This window comes from Aulostomus chinensis, chromosome 17 (genome assembly GCF_037954235.1).
Source record: "Aulostomus chinensis isolate RoL2024-O1b breed Wild chromosome 17, RoL_Achi_v1.0, whole genome shotgun sequence".
Taxonomy (NCBI): domain Eukaryota; kingdom Metazoa; phylum Chordata; class Actinopteri; order Syngnathiformes; family Aulostomidae; genus Aulostomus; species Aulostomus chinensis.
In genome coordinates, this window is record NC_141336.1 from 5346838 (window position 1) to 5371608 (window position 24771).

Consider the following 24771-nt stretch of genomic DNA (forward strand, 5'->3'; position numbering starts at 1 on the left):
ACTACCGACTAAGCCACGTTTCTTATATCTTTTATTTTGGGACGCTTCAGTGTTGCTGTGTTCCAAGAGCCCAACAATGACTTTGAATACTAAACCACTGCAGTGCTCGTGGAAGAGAAGATATTAGACACAAAAGGACCAGGTTTCATTACAAGCCCCCCCCCCTTTATTTTTTTGACCAGTTACTTTACCAGTTACTGTGATGAGTCAATCCCACTCTCCACTCCCTTGCCAAAAAGCTGTTATAGAAAATACATTTAAGTTGTTGTAAAAATCCTTTAGGTGAACAAAGCATTCAAACAAAAGAAAGGAGAGGGAGAAATAAAGGGTGAGACTGAAGGGTTAAAGAGAGAAAAGCAATTACAGAAAGAAAGAAAGAGGGAAAAAAGCTCTGAGCCTGGCAGAGGAAAACTAAAAATGTGTGTTTGGTATCTTGTTTCTTACACACAGCGCATTCACAACCTACACTCCCTCATGTGACACTACTAAAAACGTAGCTAGGCAACAGCGGGCTAAGTCCGTCCGCTGGATTTGGGCGCGAGGCTGAAACAAATACAGCTCACAAACACACACACAGTCCCTCTACCCTTGCCCACCGGCCCGTCCTCTGGGTGTGGTTTGTCTGAGGGGCAGAAGCGGGGCGGGGGTTGTGGGCAGGCAGGATATTTTGGGCTCTGGCTGGCTCCTGCGGCCCCTTCCATTGATGGGACGGCAGCAGGCCGGCGACTGGGCTTTTGGGTAATGCCACCCTTCGCCTGTGGCTGTCCGAGCCATTTCCCTGCTCTCCCACACTGCAGCCAGACAGACTGTCCGTGCTGCCACCGCTGCTGCAGGGCTGACACTGTGCAGGGCACCGCCGCTGACCGCAGCGCTGGACAGCACCGCCGACTGTAGTAAACAATACGCCGCACTGTCTCACACACACACACACACACACACACACACACACACACACACACACACACACACACACACACACATAACTGAGTTGCACTTATTGTGCAAGATCACATAAAATTTCAAAACTTGTCATGCACGTTTTTGACCAGAAGTTCTGGTTGCATCTTTGTGATGTGAATAATGAGTTTCTTGATACTAAATCCTCACATCATCCGCAAATATTCGATTATTCCTGAGTAAAGGAGGATTGTCCACAGCACAGCTCAGAGAACTGACTTGGTTGACAAGTGACAAAGTAACATCAGGTGTATTCCAATCGACTCTAATCTGTGGCGTCAATGGCATTGAAAAAGATGCAGAAGATAACAACCCATGTAGACTCTGACGTTATTGTTTCATAAATGGAATCCTCTGTGTGTCGTGGGTCTGGATTCTGCATTTGCAACAAAATAAACAAAGTGAATCATTCACATTTTTACTCTTGAAGAAACTGAAGTGACAATAAATGCATTCCTTCAAAAGACCAACCCTAGCCAGAACAAGTTGGCTCACGTACATAGAAGTGTGAAGAAATAATAAAATGACGAACTGTGTCATTAGCCATCTATTTTGTTGCAGAGAAATCTGCTAAAGTTAGCAAGCTAACCTGCTAGCCCTCTTTTAAAACCACTGTGTAAATTAAGAGGTGACAAACGTAACACTGCTTGGCGGCATTAACTTTTAGCTAGGTTATAGCTGCATTTAAGACAAAAGGTAATTGAGAAATTAGCTAACTAAAAGGTAATGTATTGGCCTTATAAAAGATAGCAGCCTGATTTTTGTTGGCTGGTTCTTTTTATAATTGCATGACTGACCCTTTAAACTGTTTCTTGTTAGCATTTCAGTGTTTGAAATATTAAAAAAAAAAACGAATCACTCCACTGCTACATTTTATAACCTTAATTTATGAATCACCCACTTAGACTTCAAAATTGAAATGAGTAACTTTCATTTATTAGCAAAATGTATTGATACAGAACCCCAAACAAAAACAAGATTGCAAATCTGACTAGACGATTTTGATGCTAATTTTATACCTGACCATTTCTGATATTCACTACTGCGTTTTGGTCTGTCCTAAAGACGGACTGAAGTTTGATACCCGGTTGTGCCAGTGTGTCCTCAGCTACTCAGCGCAGTATATCACTACTAGGTGTCGTATTTGGTGGGCATCCATTTTGAAGTGCTTGTGAGCTTGAGTGGGGAAAGGGAGGTGGTAGTGGAGGGGAGCTGCTCCTTAAAATAGCCCAGACGGAGAAATGACAGGACAGGTGGGGCAAGGTTACCACTGGCCTTGGAATAACAGAGTGCTGCCATAAACCAACAGATTAGCTAACCCTTCACTGGCCTCCCCTTTGAGACGACGAACCCTCCGTTCCACAATCCCGCCGCTCATTCCAAGTTTGACCTCGGCTGAGCTCACGTCACAGGAAGAGGCCCTAGAGGAGGCACGCAACACATGACACGTTTAGAGAAATGCATCTGCAACAAACACCATCAAGTCTACGATGGAGCTCTGAAATTCCTCAAGTTCTCAAACCTTCAGGTTCACCAAATTGAAAAAAACTGATTCATTTTTGAGGCACTTACACTTTTCATTGTCACATTTCAGTTTTGGGCTGATAGAAAACTAACAAAATACACATTTAGTTGATAATTTACTTTTGATTTCTAGTGTTACATTTTCTGAAATTAGCACAAATGAATTTAGAAGGCCCTTTATTTTTGCCTACGTCTCGAAGTTTCATGGCTACATCTAATATTTTATTCTTTAAGGGTAGTTCCCTCAAAATGAATTGTTCCTCCTGCATGGAACCAAAGACATCACACCTTTTCCACTCATGTCCATATTCCAAAAGGTGTGGAAGTTTAATTCATATATCAGTCAAAGCCTGACTAAGAGACAGTTTTGTCCGAAGAAACATGGCAAAAATAAAAAAAATTTATGGGTATGTACAGTATTTTCTGATTTATGAAGTGATAAAAAGATATATCATAAAGTCCCTCCATGGAAACATTTCACTCTTATGCGTCAACCGAATCTGTCAATGTGATCATATTTAACTTGTCAATGCCTAGTTTGCATATTTAAAGGTAAAACTTTTCGAAAGACGAGTAAAAGAAGTATAATTAATGTAAATTATGAGTGGTGTTGTTGATGCATTGCACTCTTTTCACGCCTACCTTGTTGGGTCAGAACCTTAACAGCAGGTGTGACGGTGACTCGTACCGCAATCCGGACCAAGGGACAAACATTTTTGTCCGAACTAAAGACGTGTCCTCGGTCAACATGAATCTTAGCGCACTTTGTTTGCAGTGTGAAAAAATACAAGGCCCAATTCTGACTAGAGGTCACAATGAGCAGCACACAGACAGATTCATTAATTTTTTCAGGCCGATCAGTCAGCTTCAAGTGTAGAGAATCACAGTCCAAGTAGGTGATGACATCAGCAAGCTTGCAAAGTTCTGAGTGCACTGGCACAACTGCAACAAGTGTAACAAAAGTATTGGTTTGGTGTTTGAGCTTTGAAACTCATGATTAGTTGACATTTTTAATTCCATTCACATGGAATGTCTTCTTTGTCGTTTACAGAGTCAAAAAATAAGATTTTATTTTTCCAATGTGAGGATTAAATTTATGAAGTTAATAACTTTCGGTTTTAAACTGTTGTATGGGAAAAGAAGCAGCAATTTGAAATTGTCACTTGGTCTCCATGAGGCTCAGACATTCCAGAAAGGGCATTTCGATACGAAACAACAGTTTTGTGGTAAAATAATGTTTATGGATTCTGGTACACTCTTGACAAAAGTCTTCCATCAAAATTCAAAAACTTTAATTTTAGAAAAAAAAATTTTTAGACCATTCTCAGCTCATAACTTAAGGCTGAATAACCATGTTGCGTGTGTGCTGCAGCAGCACAGTAGGACACCAACACACACGAAACCAACACACATCTCTGCAATGTCTCCTGGCAGCGAGTGTCCAAAGATTAGGAGCTGCGATATACGAGTCACTTCAGCTGCCTTCAGCTGGTGTGCTGGTAGTGTTTCCTTCTTTGATTGACACCTGCAGATTGCTTGATTTTTACCTGGTAGACATTTAATTGTCTCTCCGCCCACCATCAAGCCCTCCTCTGTATTTCCACACATGATAAACTTATAGACTTGTTTGAATTTGCTGTAACTGTTCGCAGTGCATCTGTGTCTGATATTCTCTCAGGCAGGAGCTGTACTGTACGTAAGAACACATTCTTCCTACCTATCAAATAAAAACTGTTTATTTCCACCAAATCTCTTCACCGGTGTTGCACTTGTTGAACTGGAATGTTGTTTAGGAATCATAAACTGTCAGATCCTTCACTGAAGAAAAAAAGAAGAACAAGGAATACCTTAATTCCCATTAAACCCGATCAAAGTGCAGGAATAAGTGCAGTTTCATGTTTTTGTTCATTTTAAGGAAGTTGGGCGGTAACAGAGGGAAAGTAGGGCAAGGGAAAGTCAGGATTGAAGGAAGGAAAGAAATTAGAAAGGAAAGTGAGGAAAGGAAGGAGGTGCAATGCAAGAAAAAGAAAAGAAGGAAATAAGAACAAGAAGGACTTTGTGTACTTGATGTGTAATCAGGGTAAACGTTGGTCCTGGTGTGTGTTGCAGGTGTAACTACGGCTGGCAGGGTCCCCTCTGTGACCAGTGTTCACCGTATCCTGGCTGCGTCCACGGCACCTGCAACGAGCCCTGGCAGTGCACATGTGAGAAGAACTGGGGAGGCCTGCTGTGTGACAAAGGTCAGACCCCCAGAAAGATGCGTATCTGTTGATTTTTGGGACACTGAAATAGATTCTTATTCTGTTTTAATTGCACTAAACAGATCAAAACAATGCTGAAGTAACTCACGATGGTGATTTGCACAAAAACTAAATTACGGCCTGTCACATCTTTCCTCAAGATGGCAAGCAAACACTTTCAAAATGTTGGTTTTCTAAACGGAGTTCTGATCTGATCAGCTACAATAGGCCTGACATGGCATAATACCTCTGTTTTTTTGTATAACCCTGTACAATTTTTTGTCACACCAGAATTACACATCATTTATTTATTTTTAGTTTGCTTTGACATTTTTCAGGCTGCACACACTTCTGACATAACACCAACATAACATATTCAAGGTCCTGGTTCATATTTAGAAGTTGTTGTTTTTTTTGTCCGGTGAATTTGCCTCACAAAGACTTTTATAGCTGAGCATAGATGGTGCAGTAAAAGAGACGTGCCAACCTTTTTACAGTGGTATGCTAACAAGGGCATCTATCCACTTGTCCAGCTATGGAGAGGATTGATAATAAGAGTTTTCTTTTGGGGGGGGGGGGGGGGTTTGAAAATTTGCTGTGTTACTTGACTGAGAAAAACCCTAATCTTGTTCTTGGTTAATCTTAATTTACTCCATTTAAGGGTGCAGGTTGAATTAGTGTGTGTTGTTCTCCAGACCTAAACTATTGTGGCACCAACCGGCCCTGTCAGAACGGAGGCACGTGTATGAACACGGAGCCGGATGAATACAACTGCGCCTGTCCAGACGGCTACTCTGGCAAGAACTGCGAGATCGGTGAGTCTGTAAATCAAATGCACCATAAACCAAGTTAATAAAACCCAGGCTTTGTGCCCTGGAAGGTTCAGATAGCAGATACATTTTTCTTTGTTTCTCTCCAGCCGAGCACGCTTGCCTCTCCGACCCCTGTGCCAATGGAGGCACTTGCCATGAAGTCCCATCAGGCTTTAAGTGTCACTGTCCAGCCGGCTGGTCTGGGCCTACCTGTGCTTTAGGTGAGAGGCTGGAAGACTTCTGACTCTTCACTGATGAGATGAAGGTTGATCAGGATTCACGACCATATGTTGAAGCTCCATTCAGATTATTCCAATTTTTGTTCTGAGTTGTTTGTTTCTTGATCCACAGTGAGCTGTTTTTAGATAGAAGTTCCTGAAATGTTCACATGAATAACAGAGGGATAGAATCTACGCTGCATATCTTTGCTTGCCATTTATCCTAACATACTTTGTTATCAAAATAAATATTTGGCTAAATTATTTTCTCACTTTTTTGCCAGCTAAATTTTTGGACTTAATGTAAAACAACTGGCTGTGCGTTTGAAACAGTGTTAGCATTTTTACTGGTGGCTGGTATGAAGTCCTCAGTGATAGAATGAAATCAGAGCACAGAGAAAACGATGTATTTTCTAACATAATATCTGCTCGTCTCACAGCGCTATTTAGCTAGCCAGAAGGCTTGCATTTCCCCAAAAAATTTGCAAAAAACTAGCTACGTGACAAAGACAGCAAAAAAAAATCCTTGAGGTGAAAAGTATCACAATCACCTATGACCTAAATTAACAATCAGTGCTCGTGCATTTCCACATGCATTTCTTATCTTGCTGTCATTTTGTTTGATTTCAGACACGGACGAGTGCGCCTCCAACCCCTGTGCTTATGGCGGGACCTGCATTGACAGGGAGAACGGCTTTGAATGCATCTGTCCCCCAGAGTGGACGGGAAAGACCTGCCAAATAGGTAGGATGCTGATCTTGCTAATTGATCGCTGAATTCTTTATTTATAGGTTGAAATGAAAAACAGTTGTGATTATTTGGATTGCACTTTGGAGGTAATGTCAGAGATACATGATAAGTATTCAAAGGACTGTTGCATGTTGTTTGATCTGACATTTTGGTTGTGATAACCTGGTGTGTTCCCGTGTGGTGTCATGTATGTCGTGAATGCCGTGCGTCCAAATTCATCCCAGGAATCCCGTTTGCTTGCAGAGTTACAGCATATCTAGCTGTTTGTTTATCCTACCGTGTCGTTTAACCAGTAGTACTGCTGCAGGAAGGCACTCGTTTCAAATGTGTGTGTGTTTGTGTGTACGCACGCCCAGCGCAGACACTCGCTGGGTATCATCTGCCACTTGAGCCAAGTGACTTGAGTAAAGTTAAAAATAACCCCCCGCCTGGCAACTGCTAGCCTTGGGACCAATATTCAGGGTTATATTTGGCTCCAGACGGGGTGTAACAGGCGAGTATGTACGCTACGGTGAGACTGGCATAGTGGAGACCCCACCCCTTCAGACTTCGGCCTGGAACCTGTAAACATGCGCGGGAAGGAACTAAAGCGTTGTGGCTTAAGTTACGGATTTTGGTATTCTCAGCATGCGTCCCCTTTCAAGAGAGCTGGGTGGTACCTTGAAGAGAGTGGGTTAAGCAGGAGGGGGTCGCGGCAGTATGTGTAAGGGGGGTTTGGGAAGGGTACGGGGGTGTTTAGTTTCAGCAGGCCAACAGGTGCCACTTACCTCCTGGGAGTAGTATTAATGCACTGTGTCGGTTTATAGTGAGAGAGGCGGTGTGGCGACTGCGGCAAGCGCTGCCTCTGAAACTGACCACTTGGAATGCCGCAGGTTGGCCTTCAGGGAATGCAATAGAGACATTAACCCTGAGGGAGGGCGGGAAGGTGAGGGCGATGGAGAGCTGTGGAAAAATAAGGGGTGCAGCAGCCACAGCATTTTTTTTTATGGCGCTCTGTTGAATTGTGTGTGTGTGCATGTGTGTGTGTGATGTAGAAATGTACTTTGGCAGATCTACGAGTAGTGAGAAATAGGGATTAGCATGTCATCTAGTTCTGATAACGGTCAGAAATCAAGCCATGGAAAAACTCTGCCCCTCCTTAAAATGTGTTAATAGTAGGTATGTGCATGATGTCACATCATAGCTTTCAGCTTGAATGCTGCAAGGAAATAAATTAAACATTCAAGTGACCTGATGCTGCTCAAACAGGTAACTACACCAGATTGCTTTTTATCACAATGGCATATAAACTGCGCCAACAGTTGTCATGTTTCACTCAGTATTTTTTGAAAAATCACATTTGAAAAACAATCCCTCACTTTTACAAAAAGCTGATGCTCACTTGAGGTACTTGTTGCATTTTTCAGTAAAAAAAATGCCCAAAATGGAAAATGAAAACACCTTTTTAGTGTAAGACATAGTGAAAAGTCTTCCTGGATATACACAAAGAATTCAACTACGGAGGGGAAAAAAATGACTGGTACATGTGAACCGAGGAAACCAGTTCTTCATGACTAAGGTGGTTAGTTTTATTTCTGGCTTCACGACCTCTTCTTCTGCCGTGTCAGTGAGAGAAATGCGTCCCCTAAAATTTGAGAAACATGAATGCTGTTGATAGAGTCCAACTGCCTTAAATCAAGCAGACAGTCAACGGTTATTTCCCCTGTTAACGGCAGCCATGTTTTAGGATATTTGCCATTCAGTTTGGGTATCATGGAGGGGGAAGTGACATCAGTACATACCCTCTGTTGTAATTGTAACACAGGAAGCTTGGTGACGGGGCTTCTGAGCAGGTTCTTCACTCTCTGTCTCTCTCTCGACTCCATTTTGCAGACGTTAATGAGTGTGCAGGGAAGACTTGCCACAATGCTCTTTTTTGCAAAAACGTCATTGGTGGATATCTCTGTACCTGTTTTCCTGGATGGGTGGGCCGGAAGTGTGACATCAGTTAGTATCAAACCAGCAAATCATTAGGCACCAACCTCTTTCACTTATAGAACCCTAATAGAACCCTCTTTGCTTGCTAACTTTTGTTCCACTAGCATCTGCAGCTCATAGTCACGCATCATATGTATTGCCCCCCCCCACACACACACACAAATCTTAGCAAATATATTTTGATTTTTTTTTTAAATAATTCAATCACATTTAATATAAGGTAGAATCTCTTCACACATAAAACCTCAACCAGATACAGAGAGGCTTGTTCTTCAGACAAGACCAGTTCAGGGAATGTCACTTATTCCATTGAGAGATAATTGTACTTATTGCAAGAAAAAAAAATACCCTGGTGAAATTTGTTTGCTTCTAAGAAATGTAAAATCCAAAAATGGCTAAAGTGCATAATTTTGCATGATAAAGGCCCTTAATAATGCATTGTCACTTTACTTCTAGTAGTCATCAAAAGTTAACTATTAATATGTGCAGAGTAAAAAGGATTTAATCTGAATAAAATAACAGTTTAGCAAAGGCTTGACAATGACACATTATCCTATGTTTCATAATCTAACAATGAATGTGCTCATACTGATACTTTCATACTCTTAGTGGCCTTGATCATTTATCAGTCGTGGATTAGGGTTTGTCAAAGTGTGAAGCAAACCTGATGTTGTTTTGAAGTCATCACTTTCCTGTGACAGTTGTCAAAGGAGAGTGAAAGAAAGTGATTTCTAAACACCGCAGCTTTATTTTCTCTGGATTCCGTTCCAACTTTTCATATCAACCAACAAATAAGCTGCTCGGTTCACTGCTAATAGCTACCGAAGAACCAGAGCACCAGTTATTGCTAACACACATCAATAGTGTTAGTCTTTTTTTGCTTACAGTGCCACATTGTCCCAACTATTTAGCCTTGTAATACATTTTAGTAGACATTGAGTTACAATGAGGCTTTGACAGCATGCTACTAGCTAAGACCTGGAGGATATGTAGCTTCCTCAGATGTTACTGATTAGGTGAGTAGAGGAAACTCACTGGTCATTAAGTAGACAAATTATGTAACTAAAACAGCAGACTTTGAAGATGCTATTGGAACAAATATCAGCTAGGAAAGGGAGCAGGACTTTAGCTTCTTTTGATTTATTCTCTTCCCCTCCTGCCACACCCCAGCTAACTCCTTCAGGCTCCAAGACTAAAACATTTCCCAACATATGAACTTTCAAATCTGTCAGAGAAAATCTTCAGGGTCAGTTTGACAATATTTCCACAGCTCGCCTTAACCTCTGAATCTGCATGTGACACTTCCTCTGGGCATGAATCACTGCTTTGGTTGTATCGACTGCTTTTCCTGTAGCAGTAGCATGTGCATGTGCATGTGCATGTTCCGTCTCCTAAATGTATAAAAACACAAACTAAACCCTGACATTGTCACTGTGATTTTTTTGATCTCCCACCAGACATAAAACACTGCCACGGACAGTGTCAGAATGGAGGAAGCTGCAAGGTGAGATTCAGAAAGCCGGAGATAATATTTAAAGCATCTGTCAAAGCTAAAGGAGTATGCAGGAGCTGAGTTCTGATACTTCAGAGTTAACGGGGAAAGCAGAGTTTGGGCTAAAGCCTTGTCTTTTTGCTAGGAGGTGGCCTGGAGCTACCAGTGTCATTGCCAGCCAGGTTTTGTGGGCCGACACTGTGAGATTCAGAGGAACCGCTGTGCTAGCAGTCCATGCAGGAATGGCGGGAGCTGCCACACCCTGCTGGATAAATTCATCTGCAAATGCCCTCAGGGATTCTCTGGTACAACCTGTGAGGTACGGAGCATCCACATTCACTTATTTCATTGTTTCTGAGAACATGTATTTACCTTATTGTTATCTATCTATAGGTGCAAAGTGACCCCTGCAACCCAAACCCGTGTCACAACAAGGTCCAGTGCCACAACCTGATGGGAGACTTCAGCTGCAGCTGCCCAGATGACTACGAGGGCAAAACCTGTTCAGAGCTGAAGGACCATTGCAAGACCAACCACTGTCAAGGTAACTGAATGTGAGGATTATTAGTAGTATTATTTTATTGCTGTGTTTCAACTCTTTAAACACCTGTCTTTACACTTTTCTACCTCAAAGTGATAGACAGCTGCACGGTTGCTGTGGCAACCAACGACACCCAAAAGAGGGTGTGGCAAATTTCCTCCAATGTGTGCGGACCCCACGGGCGCTGCATCAGCCTGCCTGCCGGGAACTTCAGCTGCTCTTGTGAGCCGGGATTCACTGGCATCTACTGCCATGAGAGTGAGTCATTATTAGTGCCCCCCCCCCCCCACACACACACACACACTGAGAGACTATATTTATCTTCATCACTGGGAACCACATGATTCTTACAGTAATTCCAAATCTGTTTCCATAATCACCACTTGCTTTTGTTTACAGCAGAGATTCAAAACAAAACACGTGCAGGAGGATGCAGCCAGAGACGTTCATGTCTGCAGAAACATTCTCTAATGTCCGTCTAAATCTTTGTTATTTTACTTTTGCTGGGTGTTTATTTTATTATCCACAATCAGTTTTGGTAGACACGTGAGAGTTTTCAAGAAGGCCAAAGATGATTGCTTGTAATTTCGCACACACTTTAGCCTCCAAGCTGCTGGGGGCCATCAGATTTAAGCTTTACCATACAGTACTGTGCGGGAACAAAAAAAAACAAGGTATAGATTCAGTTTAACAAAACCAGGTTTTTAAGTCTAATTGAGTTTTTTCATATACGATAGGTTGGTAGGAAATGACACCAATTGTGTTGATTGTTGGTGTGAAAGTGAAGACAGAAGCCCTCTGATATCTGTGCTGTGTGACATCAAGACGACCATGATATCCCCTTATCTGCTCATCACCCAGTCCAGCTATCCGCGATGTAGATAGTATATACAGGTCGGAGGTGGTTAAACAGCTCGATGTTTCCGGTGTCCACAGTGAAAGGATGTGCGTCCTGTGTGTCAGTAATCAAAAGAAGGCCACGCCCCCCTCAGTGTACTGAGATTGAACATATAACAAAACAAATGATGCATACACACATGACACTACATTCCAAAAGCTTTTCTGACTGAATTAAATCGTTGTTTATGAATTTCTTCCCTCTCTGCCTGCAGACATTAATGACTGTGCATCGTCTCCGTGTAAGAACGGCGGCACCTGCATCGATGGCATCAACTCCTTTCAATGTTTCTGCCCAAATGGCTGGGAGGGGAACCTGTGTGATGTCGGTGAGTGTGTGTGGGTGTGTGAACCAGAGCAGGTATACGATGAGTGTTTCAGGGAAGCGCCTTGCCTAAGTCTTGATTCCCATGATTCATGTGTCCCGGGAGAATCCCATCACTGGCCACAGGAATGATCATCAGTCTGAGAATCTAAGGGAGAACAAAACAAAGGATGATTTGTTTAGGAGATAAAAATCAATCTTCACCAGCTGACTGACTCTAAATCTGTCCGGTCCACATTGCAGATGACTCAGTTATTTAAACTCAATGTTGTTTTCAGACCAAACATGAAGCCAATTTTCATGTGAGATACTTGCACAAGTAATCAACCTGTAAATACTCAATAATTCTCATCTAAAAAGAAGAGCAGGGTTTCCCTCCATATTATTTGTTTCATCGCAGTGCTAATTTTTAAAAAAGTTGCTTTGTCAGCCATTTCTCACAAATGATATTTGAATTGATTGATCTGAATTGATCGATGTGGCAGAGTAAGTCTCACTGACACCACACCACACGATTTCTCTCCATAGTGGAACATTTCATCTGACTTGAAAATGGTACAAATGCGCGTCACTCTCCCCATTTATCGTATCTGTAACTGCTACAGCTTTACATTTACTTCATATGTAATCACCCCTGCAAGGATGACATCTAAATTTACAAACAACAACAGACCCCGTGACCCAGATCCAGGCAGTTTGGATATCATATTCTGTTGTTTGCGTAAGCTCGAACATATATGATCCAGGTCAACACAGATGGTGTAGTAAAAAGTTTTCAGTAAGTATTTAGGAATAATGCATTAAAAAACAACAACGTAAAATGCCATGATTATTGTGTCCTACCAGTATTTATTTCAGTATATATACCTAGCTGACCAGTGAGTGCTAGTAATGTGCTCGCTGGCTCATCTGTAGCTCTTAGATGGTCACTGGCTTTAGCTTTTCAGCACATCAGTAACTACAGCAGTGTTTTAAGAAGCAGAGGTTTGCTTTTGTCCAGACGTGAACGAGTGCAACAGGAACCCATGTCAGAATGGAGGCCAGTGTGTCGATCTGCTCAATGACTTCTACTGCAACTGCATAGACAACTGGAAAGGGAAGACCTGCCACTCCCGTGAGTTCACCTGTGTGGATCACACACTTAATGCGTCTGCATTTATTTCTGATTCTTCCTCAGAAGTAGAACGTGCATCACTCTCTTGGGATTCAAGGAGAATTTTGAAAGTTGTGATTGTAAAATTTTATTGAATCATGACAGTATCTGTCAGATGAAGCTCTCAGGAATGATGTCTTCAACATGTCAGGATTTATGTGTGTCAGCATCCTCAATCTCCTCTAACAAGCAAGCAGTCATATGTTTGAAATCTTTTCCCATGCTTCGTCTTTTCCAGGGGACAGTCAGTGTGACTCCACTACCTGCAGTAATGGTGGGACATGTTACGACCACGGAGACTCCTTCCTGTGTAGCTGCCCCTCAGGCTGGGGTGGCAGCACCTGCAACACAGGTCAGGCACTCACTGCACTCTAATTACACCGTTATGGTGCTGGTAATGACAGTGTCATAATGCAATGTGATATTACACTGTCATTCACACTGATTACAGGAAGAGCTGCTCACCCACCAACATGGAAAGAGAAGTAAAGACATATACGTGCTCTTTTCTTGTTTGTTGGTTTCAGCAAAGAACAGCACATGTGACTCTGGTCCATGTGAGAACGGAGGGACCTGTGTGGGAGGAGGAGATGCCTTCACCTGCATCTGCAAAGACGGCTGGAAAGGACCCACCTGTACACAGAGTACGCATCGGCATGTCTCGTATAGGTCACGTGAGGATGAAAAACACAGTGAACTGACAAGCCATCAATATATCCATCAAATTCAGGCGTTCTTCAAAAAAGACAAAAGGTTACGCCAGTTATCATTGCAACAAACTGTACTGACCATCTGAGCTATTCATGCGCGGTGTCGGGAAAAAAAATCAAAAGTTGTAATATTTCATCAGCTGTTGTTCTAAAGTTGCCTGAAATTCAAAAAAACAAAAACATTTCGATGTAAATACTGCCCTTCTTGGCAAAGCAGGAGAAGCCATGTTTGACTCAGCTGAGACTGACAGTTACCGGATTGAAATTCTGCAAATTGCAGCTCAAATGCAGTGCTGCAGAAACCCTAAAATATTTTTTTCTCTTTTTTCAGTTTATAATGTGAAAGAGTTAATGAATTTTGCTCTAAATATTTAGATAGGAGACAATGAAATGCAATGACTAGAAAGTGTGTCCTTTATTTCCAGTCCCCAGGTCACCTGATATATAAACACTGTGTTTGCAGTATTGGTACTAGTTTGGATCTATGATTTATGTCATTTGAACTAGTTTTCCTACCTTCAAGCCATACCTTTCCAACATGTATCACAGTGTTGTGTGTAGAGGGTAAATGGCCTTGGTGGTGAGACTTCTTTGTCACAGAGGAAAAGGATTCAACCAGGTTCAGCAGTTTATGAGAAACAAAATCGTAATTTTTTTTAACTGACTTTTTTTCTTTCTCTTGCAGATGTTGATGACTGCAATCCACATCCCTGGTAAGACCGGTCTCGTCACGGAGAACATTGCTGGATGTATTGTTTTGGCTCATCTTGAGTGTGAGACTGGTGACGGTGGTCTGAAAACAGATTTCCATTTCTTTTTTTGTCCTGCCTTGTTTTGTATATAATTTGATTTGGTGTTGAACATGATCTTGCTAATGGATTATTGATTAATGATCCGCAACTCTGTCTTTGGCCAACATCCGCTGATTTTGATAAATCTGTGAAAGGCCATAATCAGCTGATTGTCGCTGACGCTGCTCCGTCATTTTACTGTCACAGAATGTCTCTGTGTTCTCTCAGGGAAGTTCTAATTGACATTTTATTTACAAAACATTTCCAAAAAAGGATTAAAACTGGGGACTTGCATCTCCAGACAGATTCTGTAGATCAGAGAATCTACCCAGGACAAAAGGCCCCCCCCCCCCCCCGTCCTCACCCTCAGCTCCTTTACAATGACTGACAGGTGGATTAGTGGTGGTTTGGGGAGGGGAGGCTGAAGAGTGTGAAGAGACACCCCCTACACCATTCATGGGCCTCGACCTGAGGCTATTGTGAGAATGGAAGGTGTTTGGGGGGGGCCTCAGCAACTCAGTATGTGGTCAGCAGGGATTTACATATGAAGGGTGGACATTGATCAGGGATCAGCTTCTGCCTGATACTGCTCACTGGCTCTCGGCTGCGTAACTCAGAGGACACAACCTGCTCCAACATCTTCTCCTGGAAGATGGGGAAATTTGGATTTAGGTGTTCTATGAAATCCAAGACAATCTCAAGAAATTTCACAAATGTGTTCATTGGCAGAGATTCAGCGCACTAGAGGTTATTTCCAACTTCTTTCTTTACACGGGGGTTTTCAAAAAGCTGCAGGGGGAAGCAGAGATTGTTAGGCCTACAGAGAAGATCTTTGAACAAAGAAATGTGGTCTTTGAAAACTGTTTGGCTCCAGCTGTCCTCCCATGTGTTCCCGTCTCTTCTCCCCTCCAGCTACAACGGCGGTATCTGCGTTGATGGCGTTAACTGGTTTCGGTGCGAATGCGCACCCGGATTCGCCGGACCGGACTGCCGCATCAGTGAGTCCCTGGGAACTGGAGGGGGCGTGTGCATGGGGGTCGGATGGGTGGGGGTTCAAAGGTGAAAGGCCGTGGTGGGGGACCGCTAGCCAATTGTTTCAGGGCGACAGATTAGGAAGCCTTTTAGGAAGACGGTCTTAACCTCTTCCCCTCTGCGCTGATCCGAGAGCAGAGAGAGGTTCATCAGACGGGGCGGTGCGGTCTCCCGTAGCCTTCTGGGAGAAACCTCCTCAGAAAAGCTCTTGTGTCATTGTAGTGAAGCATTTCAAACAAGCAATTCTCTGAATTCCATCAGTAATTGAAAATACTTAAATACAACATTCAGGTCGGTCGATGAAAGAGGAAGAGGAGAATTAAACTTCTCTGCTGTAGATAAATAATGCAATTAACAGAGGTCATGTGTATTATCCAGGGTTTCATTTACTATTTAATTTTCCACCAGAGACACTGTGGAAGAGACAAACCACTTAGATGATCCTGAATAGAAAACTAGGTAGTTTGGGTGCCATGTAACCCACCCGTCCCAAATAAACACCCTGCAACCCGGGGAACACTTCAGCTGACCGTGTCACAGTTGTTGTGGTAGCAGGAGACTTTGAATATCTCTTGTTGAATGGGTTTAAATGTATTTGTGTTAAATGACTAAAATCAAACAGAGCTCACTGTGTTAATCTCAATTTTCTGGGAGAGACTGATGCCATCTCCTGTGAGGTAATTAGCCCCAGGACTGCTTATAGCTAACACTTCTGAGTGTGACTCAGCATCTCTGCGTTTGTATTTTTCAGACATAGACGAGTGCCAGTCGTCTCCATGCGCCGAAGGTTCAACCTGCATGGATGAAATCAACGGCTACCGCTGCGTTTGCCCCCCAGGACACGCTGGACCTCGCTGCCAAGAGTGTGAGTACCGCAACGCTCGGACCAAGACATGTAGATGTTTACCTTTGTTTGCGTAATACTGACCTTTAATTACTGTGCACTAAAACACTAACATGCATTCTCAGAGCAACCCCATAGTATAATTGTCCTCTTGTTCAATAAGAGACACCTCAGCCCAAAAGCTGTACAGGTATTCAGAAGAAAAAGTTGGGGCCATGAGGGCAAAAACACACTCCAGTACCCCTACCAAACACACGCCAGCACCCCTACCAAACACACTCCAGCACCACTACCAAACACAATCCAGCACCCCTACCAAACACACTCCAGGACCCCTACCAAACACACTCCAGCACCACTACCAAACACACTCCTGCACCCCTACCAAACACACTCCAGCACCACTACCTAACACAATCCAGCACCCCTACCAAACACACTCCAGGACCCCTACCAAACACACTCCAGCACCACTACCAAACACACTCCAGCACCACTACCAAACACACTCCAGGACCCCTGCCAAAAGCTGTACCATCTATGCTGTAGCTGTGTTTGGGCTGAGTTTAACTGGGCTGTGGGCTCAGACCAATGTGACACTATGGAACTGGTCTGCGCCGAAATGGATTTTTATCTCGTATGTCTCTATTTTGAAATATGAAGAGAGAAGAGGGTTGGATATGTTCACGTTCACATTACTAGTAACAGCACCTTAAATTTGGAACATGTATGGTACTTTACTTGATCTATAATACACACTCAAAAATGGAGGGACAAGACAAGAACAGTTTTATAACTTCTGGTACATTTTCAAAAGGACATTATTGGCCTTCAGAAAGCCACAAGTGCAAAGCTGGGTAACCCCCAAGCAACAAGCATTTGTACCCTTTTAGGTACACGCTAGTACATCTATTTTGAGTGTGTAACAGAAGTAAAATGTCAGCTGTAAAGAGTCCAAATTTCTCCATCTGCATGCTTCCTCCTAATAATAGCAAACCAAATAAGATGGATTATTTAGGTATCACTGATATTTTGTGACAGACCGGGTGTTCCCTCAGCTTAGATGTGTCATTTTGACCAGCTTTGTACTTCACGTTACAAATATTCCAGTGTTGATTTTGAAGCCACACTTCACACCGCCTTGGGCTCAACGTTGTCCTGTGTGTCAGGCTTGAACATGTTGCAGTGGTGACGTCACATGGTCTCACTTTGTCAACGTAACTCAGTCGGTGTCCTTAAAAGTTAAGTACGCAGCCCTAGAAGCTGCCTGGTAGCACATTACAGAGAACAAACTGTTCCAGTGCAGAATAAATGGTTTACTGCGGTCGGGCAAATGATGTCAAAGGAGGTTTGTTTGAGGTGCAGCAACTATAAATATCAAGGATGTGAAGGATTGGACTGAATAGCTCCCTGTATTTCTGAAGTTACTTTTGTAATCGCCAGTCATTGGAGTTGGAAAGTCGTGTCGTCACGCCGGCCTACAGTTTCCTCACGGCAGCCGGTGGGAAGAGGAGTGCAACGCCTGTCAGTGTGTCAATGGAAATGTTCAGTGCTCTAAGGTCAGCCTTACGGGCCTTTCTGGCTGCTTTCCTTTTCATTCCTTGGAGATGTGTGTTTTTGGGAAGCATGTGAAATCATTAAATCATGGACCGTGTCCCTCCAGGTGAGGTGTGGTCGCCGGCCCTGCCTCCTCCCGAAGAGTCTTCCTCCTCCAGACACAAACCCCCTGTCCTGCCCCGGAGGTCACGAGTGTGTGGAGCACCAGTTCCTAACCTGCTTCTCGCCACCTTGCCACCAATGGGGAGTGTGTTCAACGCCGGACCCCCCGACACCCCTGCACACCCACTGTGAACCTAATAGTGGTTACCTAGACAACAGCTGTGCTCGCATCACGCTCATCTTCAAAAAAGACAAAGTGCCGCAGGTGAGGGAAAGAATATGATGATCGGTTCTGATCTTATTGTTCCTTGCCAGCAGTGTAGGGAATAATCGGTTTTACCTCTGTGTGTTTGTGTGTGTGTGTGTGTGTGTGTGTGTGTGTGTGTGCGCGCGTGTGCCATCACAGGGCACCACAGTGGAGAACATCTGCTCGGAGCTGAGGTACCTCCCTGTAACTCAGACACTGGCTGCAGAACGAGCACTGCTCATCCTCTGTGACCTGTCCTACGCCAACAATGACGCCGTGGAGGTCGCCATGGTGATTACCACACACAAACACTCTTGTTGGCCACACTCACATTGATGTATCATGCTTGGTTTTAGACCCCCCAATTGTAAAGCACCCAGGGACATGTACTAATTTTGCCCCCAATAACAACACGTCTTTGATTAACGGTGATGCTGATTGCTGGTTAAGCCCAGCAGTCATTTTTCTAGCTAGTGTGATCAATATCCATGTTACCCATCCATCTTCAGCAGCTTATCAATTAAGTCTGGGTGCGGAGGTAGCAGTCCCAGCAGGGAACCCCAAACTTCAAACTTGGGATTTGAGGTTGGAATCCCCAACTAACTTCCGAAACCCGCTGACACACTCTGACGTCCTCCTGTTATAAAAATGTCCTAGAAAAGTTCTAAATTTTTCCTGCAGAACACTGGAGGGTCCCTGCGATCACCATGATAGCACACTCCAGCAAACCATTCTGAGCAGGAGTGAACCTGGATCATATAACTAGTATTTAACTTTAGAGCAGCATCTCTAGAACGTGGACATTTCAACTTTGTTCTGTTTCCCACTTGTTCTGGATGTTGATGTTACATCCTGTCAATCGCAGCTACAAATTTAGAAGCTGCCTTCTCGCTCCTCTGCTACCCTCCCACTTTATCGAATCACACGCTCCTGAAAATCACTTCCAGAGCTAAAATATCAACCTATTTTCTGTTTGTTAAAAAAAGAAACACGAGAGAAGAGGCGTTTGAAGCTTTCAGCAAACATCTGGAGGAGATTTGTGCTAGAGCACCTTGCTGCTCCGTCTCAATCCTCCTCCTCTCTTGTCTTCTTTTTCTTGTCGTCTCCGTCGCCTTTTATGTCTCCTGCTTCTACCCGCTTTATGTTTCCTCGCCCTCCTCATGGCTCCGCCACCACCCAGACTCCGGGAGAATCAGCTTGTCACAAATCAGTCACTTTGAGGCTCTAAGCTCTTAATGGAAGGGATTAGATCTCCTCTGATGTTTACAGGACAGTTTTGAGTGACAGATACAGGAAAAGGAGTGGCGAGCCTGAAATCCACCCAAACCCCACAACAAGGCTTTGATTTAGAAAAAAAATAACAAAACATAAAATAGAAAACCCTTCCTCCCACTCGCTGCCGACTAGTGTTGCAGTGAAATGTCAGAGCTTATTTCCAAGTGTGGGTGAAATCTTTATCATATCAGAGGGTTTGTCAAGCCCAGAGCATGAATGGCCCCGTTCCAGTTTGTGACTGGGGCATGCTGGTCCACTTCAGTGGTTGCACCACTAACTAGAATAGGACCCTGATTAATTTGGTCAAAATGTAGGCTGTGAAAGGGTCTCTGGGGGGTCCTTGTGGCTCGAGGGCAGACGCTGAAGAGGTGAAAAGCCTGCCATCATCGAGGGAGAAGAGATGTGATAAGGGTTCAGACTTCTGATGATCTCTGCTGAGAGGCATTCATGACTAGAGCGGTGCATACTTTCACACCTCCGCACACCTGGACACATTGGTGCGCTCGGAAAGTTACCACACTTGGCAGGAGCCGCAAAAATGGGGGGTGATCTCTTGTGTGTTCAGTACAAACAAAACAGTGTGGCTGTGATGTGCGCTGTCAATCACTGCGGTGGTGTGATTGTGGGGTGAGAGGTGTGTGTGAATGAGCTGCTGATTCCCTCCAGAGAAGACTAAAAAGGAGTGATTGTCCCCGGCTGAGCCGCCAACACAGCTAGCCTGTTCTCTATTGCTTCGTCCTAATTGAACTGTGCAGCTAATCCCTCCTCCGTCCCTCCACCGCCTGCCCTCCCTCACCCTCGTCACCTTATTAGGCAATTAACTCCACCCTCTGTGGTCTCGGCATGGGGGTGCAGAGCCTGCCAGATGTTAGGAGGAGAATCTCTTTTATTCTGACACGTGAATGTGTGTTTTTTCTTTTTCTTTTTTTTGGCTGTCCTGCGTAGCCCCAAGCAAAACTCTGACCATTTGGTGAATTGGCCTCATTTTCCTTTCTTCTTCTCTACTGTACTGAACCAGGAGGGTTTTTACCAGCTCACTAGAAGTCAGATTTTAGGCAGCAGCGGTTGGATTCCCCGAGACGAAAGCACCTTTTTATGTCATAATCTTTTAGCTGTATGAAATATCACTTTTATTTTTAGAGGGGTGTTGAATCCAGGGGTCACCACCTGTTGATCATGACTGACTCTTGACTCTTGTAGCCATTTTAAGAACATCTGTAACATTTGAGAAGCATTTAGTCGAATGTGCTTCTGTCTGACTAAATTGTGGATGTGGGAAAGAGTTCTAAACTAAACGCCTTTGTATTTGAGCGTGTAATGATATTCCTGACATGAGAAGAGGGTATTTTGAAGAAAGAATGAAGCAGAGGGAGTCTTCAAGGGAACTAGGTGCTGTAGTGTAAGTGTGAATAGAACTAGACCTGCACGTCTGTCCACTCCTCCCAGGCGTAACCATGAAAATATTTACTGATTCCTGATAAGTACATTAGGGCGCGTTTCCACCGGCTCACTTTGTCTCTGGTGGGTGGGGTGTGGTTGGTGCGGCTCGGTTCAGGTGCGTTTCCACTAGCACTGGGTACCACATCAGCATGGGTGGACTCACCAGTTGAGAGTTCCCCGGCGTAATTCGTGTGCGACACAACAACAACGGACGACATGGAGGCAGCGTGATGCCTGCTGCTCGGCCTGTGGTGTTTGCTTAAACTAAAAGTGAGGGACGTCAGACAGGCAAGGCTTCAAGCGGTGAAACAGAACATCCAAGAAAAGAATAAAAGACTTCACCAAGCGATGACCAGTATTCCATCAAGGCCAAGATGATACAAAGTAGACGACGTAAGCGGGTGAGTTACCCAATCAGCACCCCACTATGTGTTCACGCCACATTTTAGTCCCCGCTCGGCTCGCTTGGAACCCCAGTGTAGCAGGGACCAAAATGGTAATGGTTAGGACCGTGTTGGGGCCAGTGGAAACGGGGCCAAACCGACCCAACCCCACCCGACCCGAGCTGAAGTGAGCCATTGGAAATGTGCCCTTAGAGATCTCCGTTGACCCATTTTCCTATCTCTGTCTCTGCAGTCCTTTGAGCAGGATGGGCGGTCAAAGGACAGAGACCGAGGGCAGATTCAGAAGGCAGCCAGCGCCATTATCAGTGCCCTCTCAAAACGCCACAACAGCACCGTCATGCTGGCGGTGGTGGAGGTCAAAGTGGAGACACCTATCGGTGAGGATGCACCTATCGGTGAGTCTCGTCTGTCCTCTTGGACTTAGAGTACCTCAGGCATCTAGAGAGTCTCATGTCCTCTTGTTGCCTCCCAGGTTACCTTATCCCGGTGTTGTGCGTTGTCTTCTGCGCTCTCTGGATCTTCTGCATCGTTGTTTGCGTTTGGTGGACACGCAAGAGGAAGAAAGAGCGTGAAAGATGCACCAGATCTGAGGACAGGACGGTCAACAACCGTCTGGAGCCACCACGGAGCAACGCCCCCAAGGACAACCGAGACAAAGACATTCAGTATGAATGTAAGAAACTGATGAGCCCGCCTGACAGGTCATGTGATGGCGCCGAGGGTGACGATGACGGGGAGCAAGAGCTGGAGCAGGAGGATGACGAGGAGAGGGTGCTGGGCATACCTGAGAAGTGTCCGCCCCAAAAGTGCTCCACAACAGGGGCGCAGGACAAGGGGATGATGGGTAAAGGAGGCATCATCTGCACAATGCGCAGCGGTCGGGTCAAGGCGCCGCACCGGACAGCATACAGCCCCAAAGACAACCGGTGTAAAAACCTGAACGCCGCCAAGCTGAGCGAGGACATTCATGAGGTTCATTATGTATGAACCGTTAATGGAGACAGGACCTTCCTGATTCAAAAATAGATCTTCAGACTTTGAAAAGCACCAAAATGAAGATTACAGATGCTTTAATTTTCTATTTTTGTTTGTCACACCTTATTTAACTTCTGCGTCTGCTGCACGGAGGCTTATTTTACCAAAAACAAACAAAAAAAAGACAGAAAAAAAAACAAAAAAAGACACGGAAAATAAACATCACAGCTTCTGCATTACTGGATGAATTGAGAAGAATTCGCTTGTCACTGCTCCTGATTAGTTTCCTGTTTACAGCTGTTTTCCATGAACACTCACTGGATATCGAACTGAACATGGTTGGCTGGCAGCTGTCCTTTCTACTGTTTGGTGCGTTCGGTTCCTGTTTGCCTTAGCCCAAACCTGCGGGCCTTTTCTACATCATCTTGATATCCTGTTTTTATGTTTCCTTTTTTTTTTTTTTTTTTTAATTCAAAAATGTTGAGAAAAAAATTAGTTTTTTTTATGCATTTTAATTCTTTGAAAGTTGGCGCAGAGAGTCCACTGTACAATACCTGGCATGATTAGCATTTAATTTGTTTACATCCATAAACATGTTTTCCATTTTGTGTTAAAAGCTTTGAAAGTAACCGCCTCCTGCAGAGGTGTTTTCAGTATTTGCACTGGTAGAAAAGTGCCTTCAGTCCTTATTTTCCTCCTTTTCTCTCCTCCTGCAGAGTTCATGCTAAATTTGAATACATATAAAGGGAAGCATGTCCTAGTAACAACTCTTCATACGGCAGTATATGTTCCTTGTACATATGTAAATATGACAAATGGCTGTGTATATTTGATTTTGGTAACTTAAGTGATGCTTTGTATCATAATTATTCTCAAGAATAAGATTGTTTTGTGGTTGTTGTTTTTTTTCAATGATTTCATTCCGCATATTGGTGTCTGTTGACACAAGGACAGATGTATTACAGATATTCCGACTGCATCCAGGGTTCCACTGAATCATCGGTTTTAAAAGAAAAAGGATCACGATTGTGTGTCTTGATGTGTTAGAATTATTTGTTACAGATGTTTTTTAGGGCTGCTGCTGCTGCTCCCTTTGGAAAACTGATTTTGTGCAATTCAAGACTTCCCAGAGTGAAATTTGAAATATCAAAAGAAATAAATGTCTTGGGCAATCATACCTGAAACAGTTCGCTGAAATATTCAGAAAGCCCTGGAAAAAAGAAAAAGAAAAAAAGAGCTGGCATACTTGCAGAGATCCACCACCTTGAAGTATTTAATTTAGCGTAATTTCAGGTGTGAGTTCAGTGTCCCCCTGCACAAACTGTATTACTGGAGCCGTCCAACACCCACAAATTAGGAGGCTTCAGCAAGACATGTTATTAATTTCATCCATTCTAGACTTCAAACATTGCTTTTACGTACTCCGTTCATCAGGAAGTACTGTGGGTCTTACACTGTGTTCAAACCAAACACAAAGCAAATTGTCACCTTGTTGTCAGTAAGTAACCTGCAAATATTTTCCTTTCGCATACAAAAAAAAAGAGAAGCAGGGGCTTTGTGCCCAATGTAAGAACACCAAAGTGAGTCTGAGGTTTATGCTTGCCGACAACTGTTGCCGAAGTTTTATGACCGTCTTATACTGGTGGAAGAGCCAGATGCGTCAGAAACTCAAATGCAGACTATCTGCAGCTCCCACTTTCGATTTTGCTGAGATTTAACTGAAATAATCAAAGCAATGCTGAAATAATAATATCATGTTGGTGCATCAATTCATATTTAGTCTGGTCCATCCACAACGTTACAAACAAACAACTCTTAATAGGATGGTTTTCTGAATGGATTTTGGTTCAGAGGTAGCGTCGAGAGCTCATTCAACAGCCTGCTTCTCGGCTCCTTTGCTTTTGGGTCAACGTTACTGCCGGTTTTCTGAGCGGCATTCGCATCAGATCGGCAAAAGTTTGAGACACCGCTCACATCTGTTCAAACGACTTGCGCGACTTGCGCGTCGTGAATACAAGTCACAAATTTGAGATATTCACGTCTTCAGATTGACTTTCACAGTAATCTCCCTGCATGAAACAATCGAGCATTTAGTCTGAACACAACTGTGCTTATTTTGCATTTTATGCTGGTGTGACACATTTGCTATTACCTTTAAATACGGTAACGTTATCTTGCAGTATATCCGTGCACAAGCGAGCAACCTGGCTACCATCGGTCAAAGGACACAGCCGCTATAAGTCATTGTTTTCCCCTCAGGAGTCTGAAGACATGACCCTGAACTGATCATAACTGCTGATCATTTATCTATCATGATTTCTTTTCTTTTTGATGTTATGATTCCTTCAGTTTTCAGTAATTAAAAAAAAAAAAATCTCTTATTGACATATTCAACCTCGCTCCTAATTAGGGATTCCAAATAGCGCGAACGAAACCAGGTTTGAACCAACAATTGATTTTCAATGCACACATTCGGGTCACAAGGTCCAAACAAGCTTAAAGCCTGCT

General features: G+C 43.7%; 1 protein-coding gene across 3 annotated transcripts in view; it reads left to right on the plus strand.

The window, feature by feature from the left end:
• LOC147246116 (protein jagged-2-like) overlaps positions 1-22728 on the plus strand; it is a 55313-nt gene extending 32585 nt beyond the window's left edge. Inside the window, exons 6-26 of one of the 3 annotated variants that reach the window (XM_086182063.1) lie at positions 4591-4721; positions 5417-5536; positions 5641-5754; positions 6382-6495; positions 8374-8487; positions 9936-9982; positions 10116-10289; positions 10364-10514; positions 10605-10769; positions 11624-11737; positions 12734-12847; positions 13125-13238; positions 13414-13530; positions 14282-14309; positions 15300-15385; positions 16171-16284; positions 17707-17822; positions 17927-18187; positions 18329-18460; positions 21521-21683; positions 21761-22728. In XM_086182063.1, the coding sequence (XP_086038189.1) occupies positions 4591-4721; positions 5417-5536; positions 5641-5754; positions 6382-6495; positions 8374-8487; positions 9936-9982; positions 10116-10289; positions 10364-10514; positions 10605-10769; positions 11624-11737; positions 12734-12847; positions 13125-13238; positions 13414-13530; positions 14282-14309; positions 15300-15385; positions 16171-16284; positions 17707-17822; positions 17927-18187; positions 18329-18460; positions 21521-21683; positions 21761-22275 (3004 nt within the window). In that variant the 3' untranslated portion in view covers positions 22276-22728. The remainder of the gene's footprint in view (positions 1-4590; positions 4722-5416; positions 5537-5640; positions 5755-6381; positions 6496-8373; positions 8488-9935; positions 9983-10115; positions 10290-10363; positions 10515-10604; positions 10770-11623; positions 11738-12733; positions 12848-13124; positions 13239-13413; positions 13531-14281; positions 14310-15299; positions 15386-16170; positions 16285-17706; positions 17823-17926; positions 18188-18328; positions 18461-21520; positions 21684-21760) is intronic. The other 2 variants (XM_086182064.1, XM_086182065.1) reach the window with 2 other exon arrangements.
• The last annotated feature ends 2043 nt before the right edge of the window (positions 22729-24771 follow it).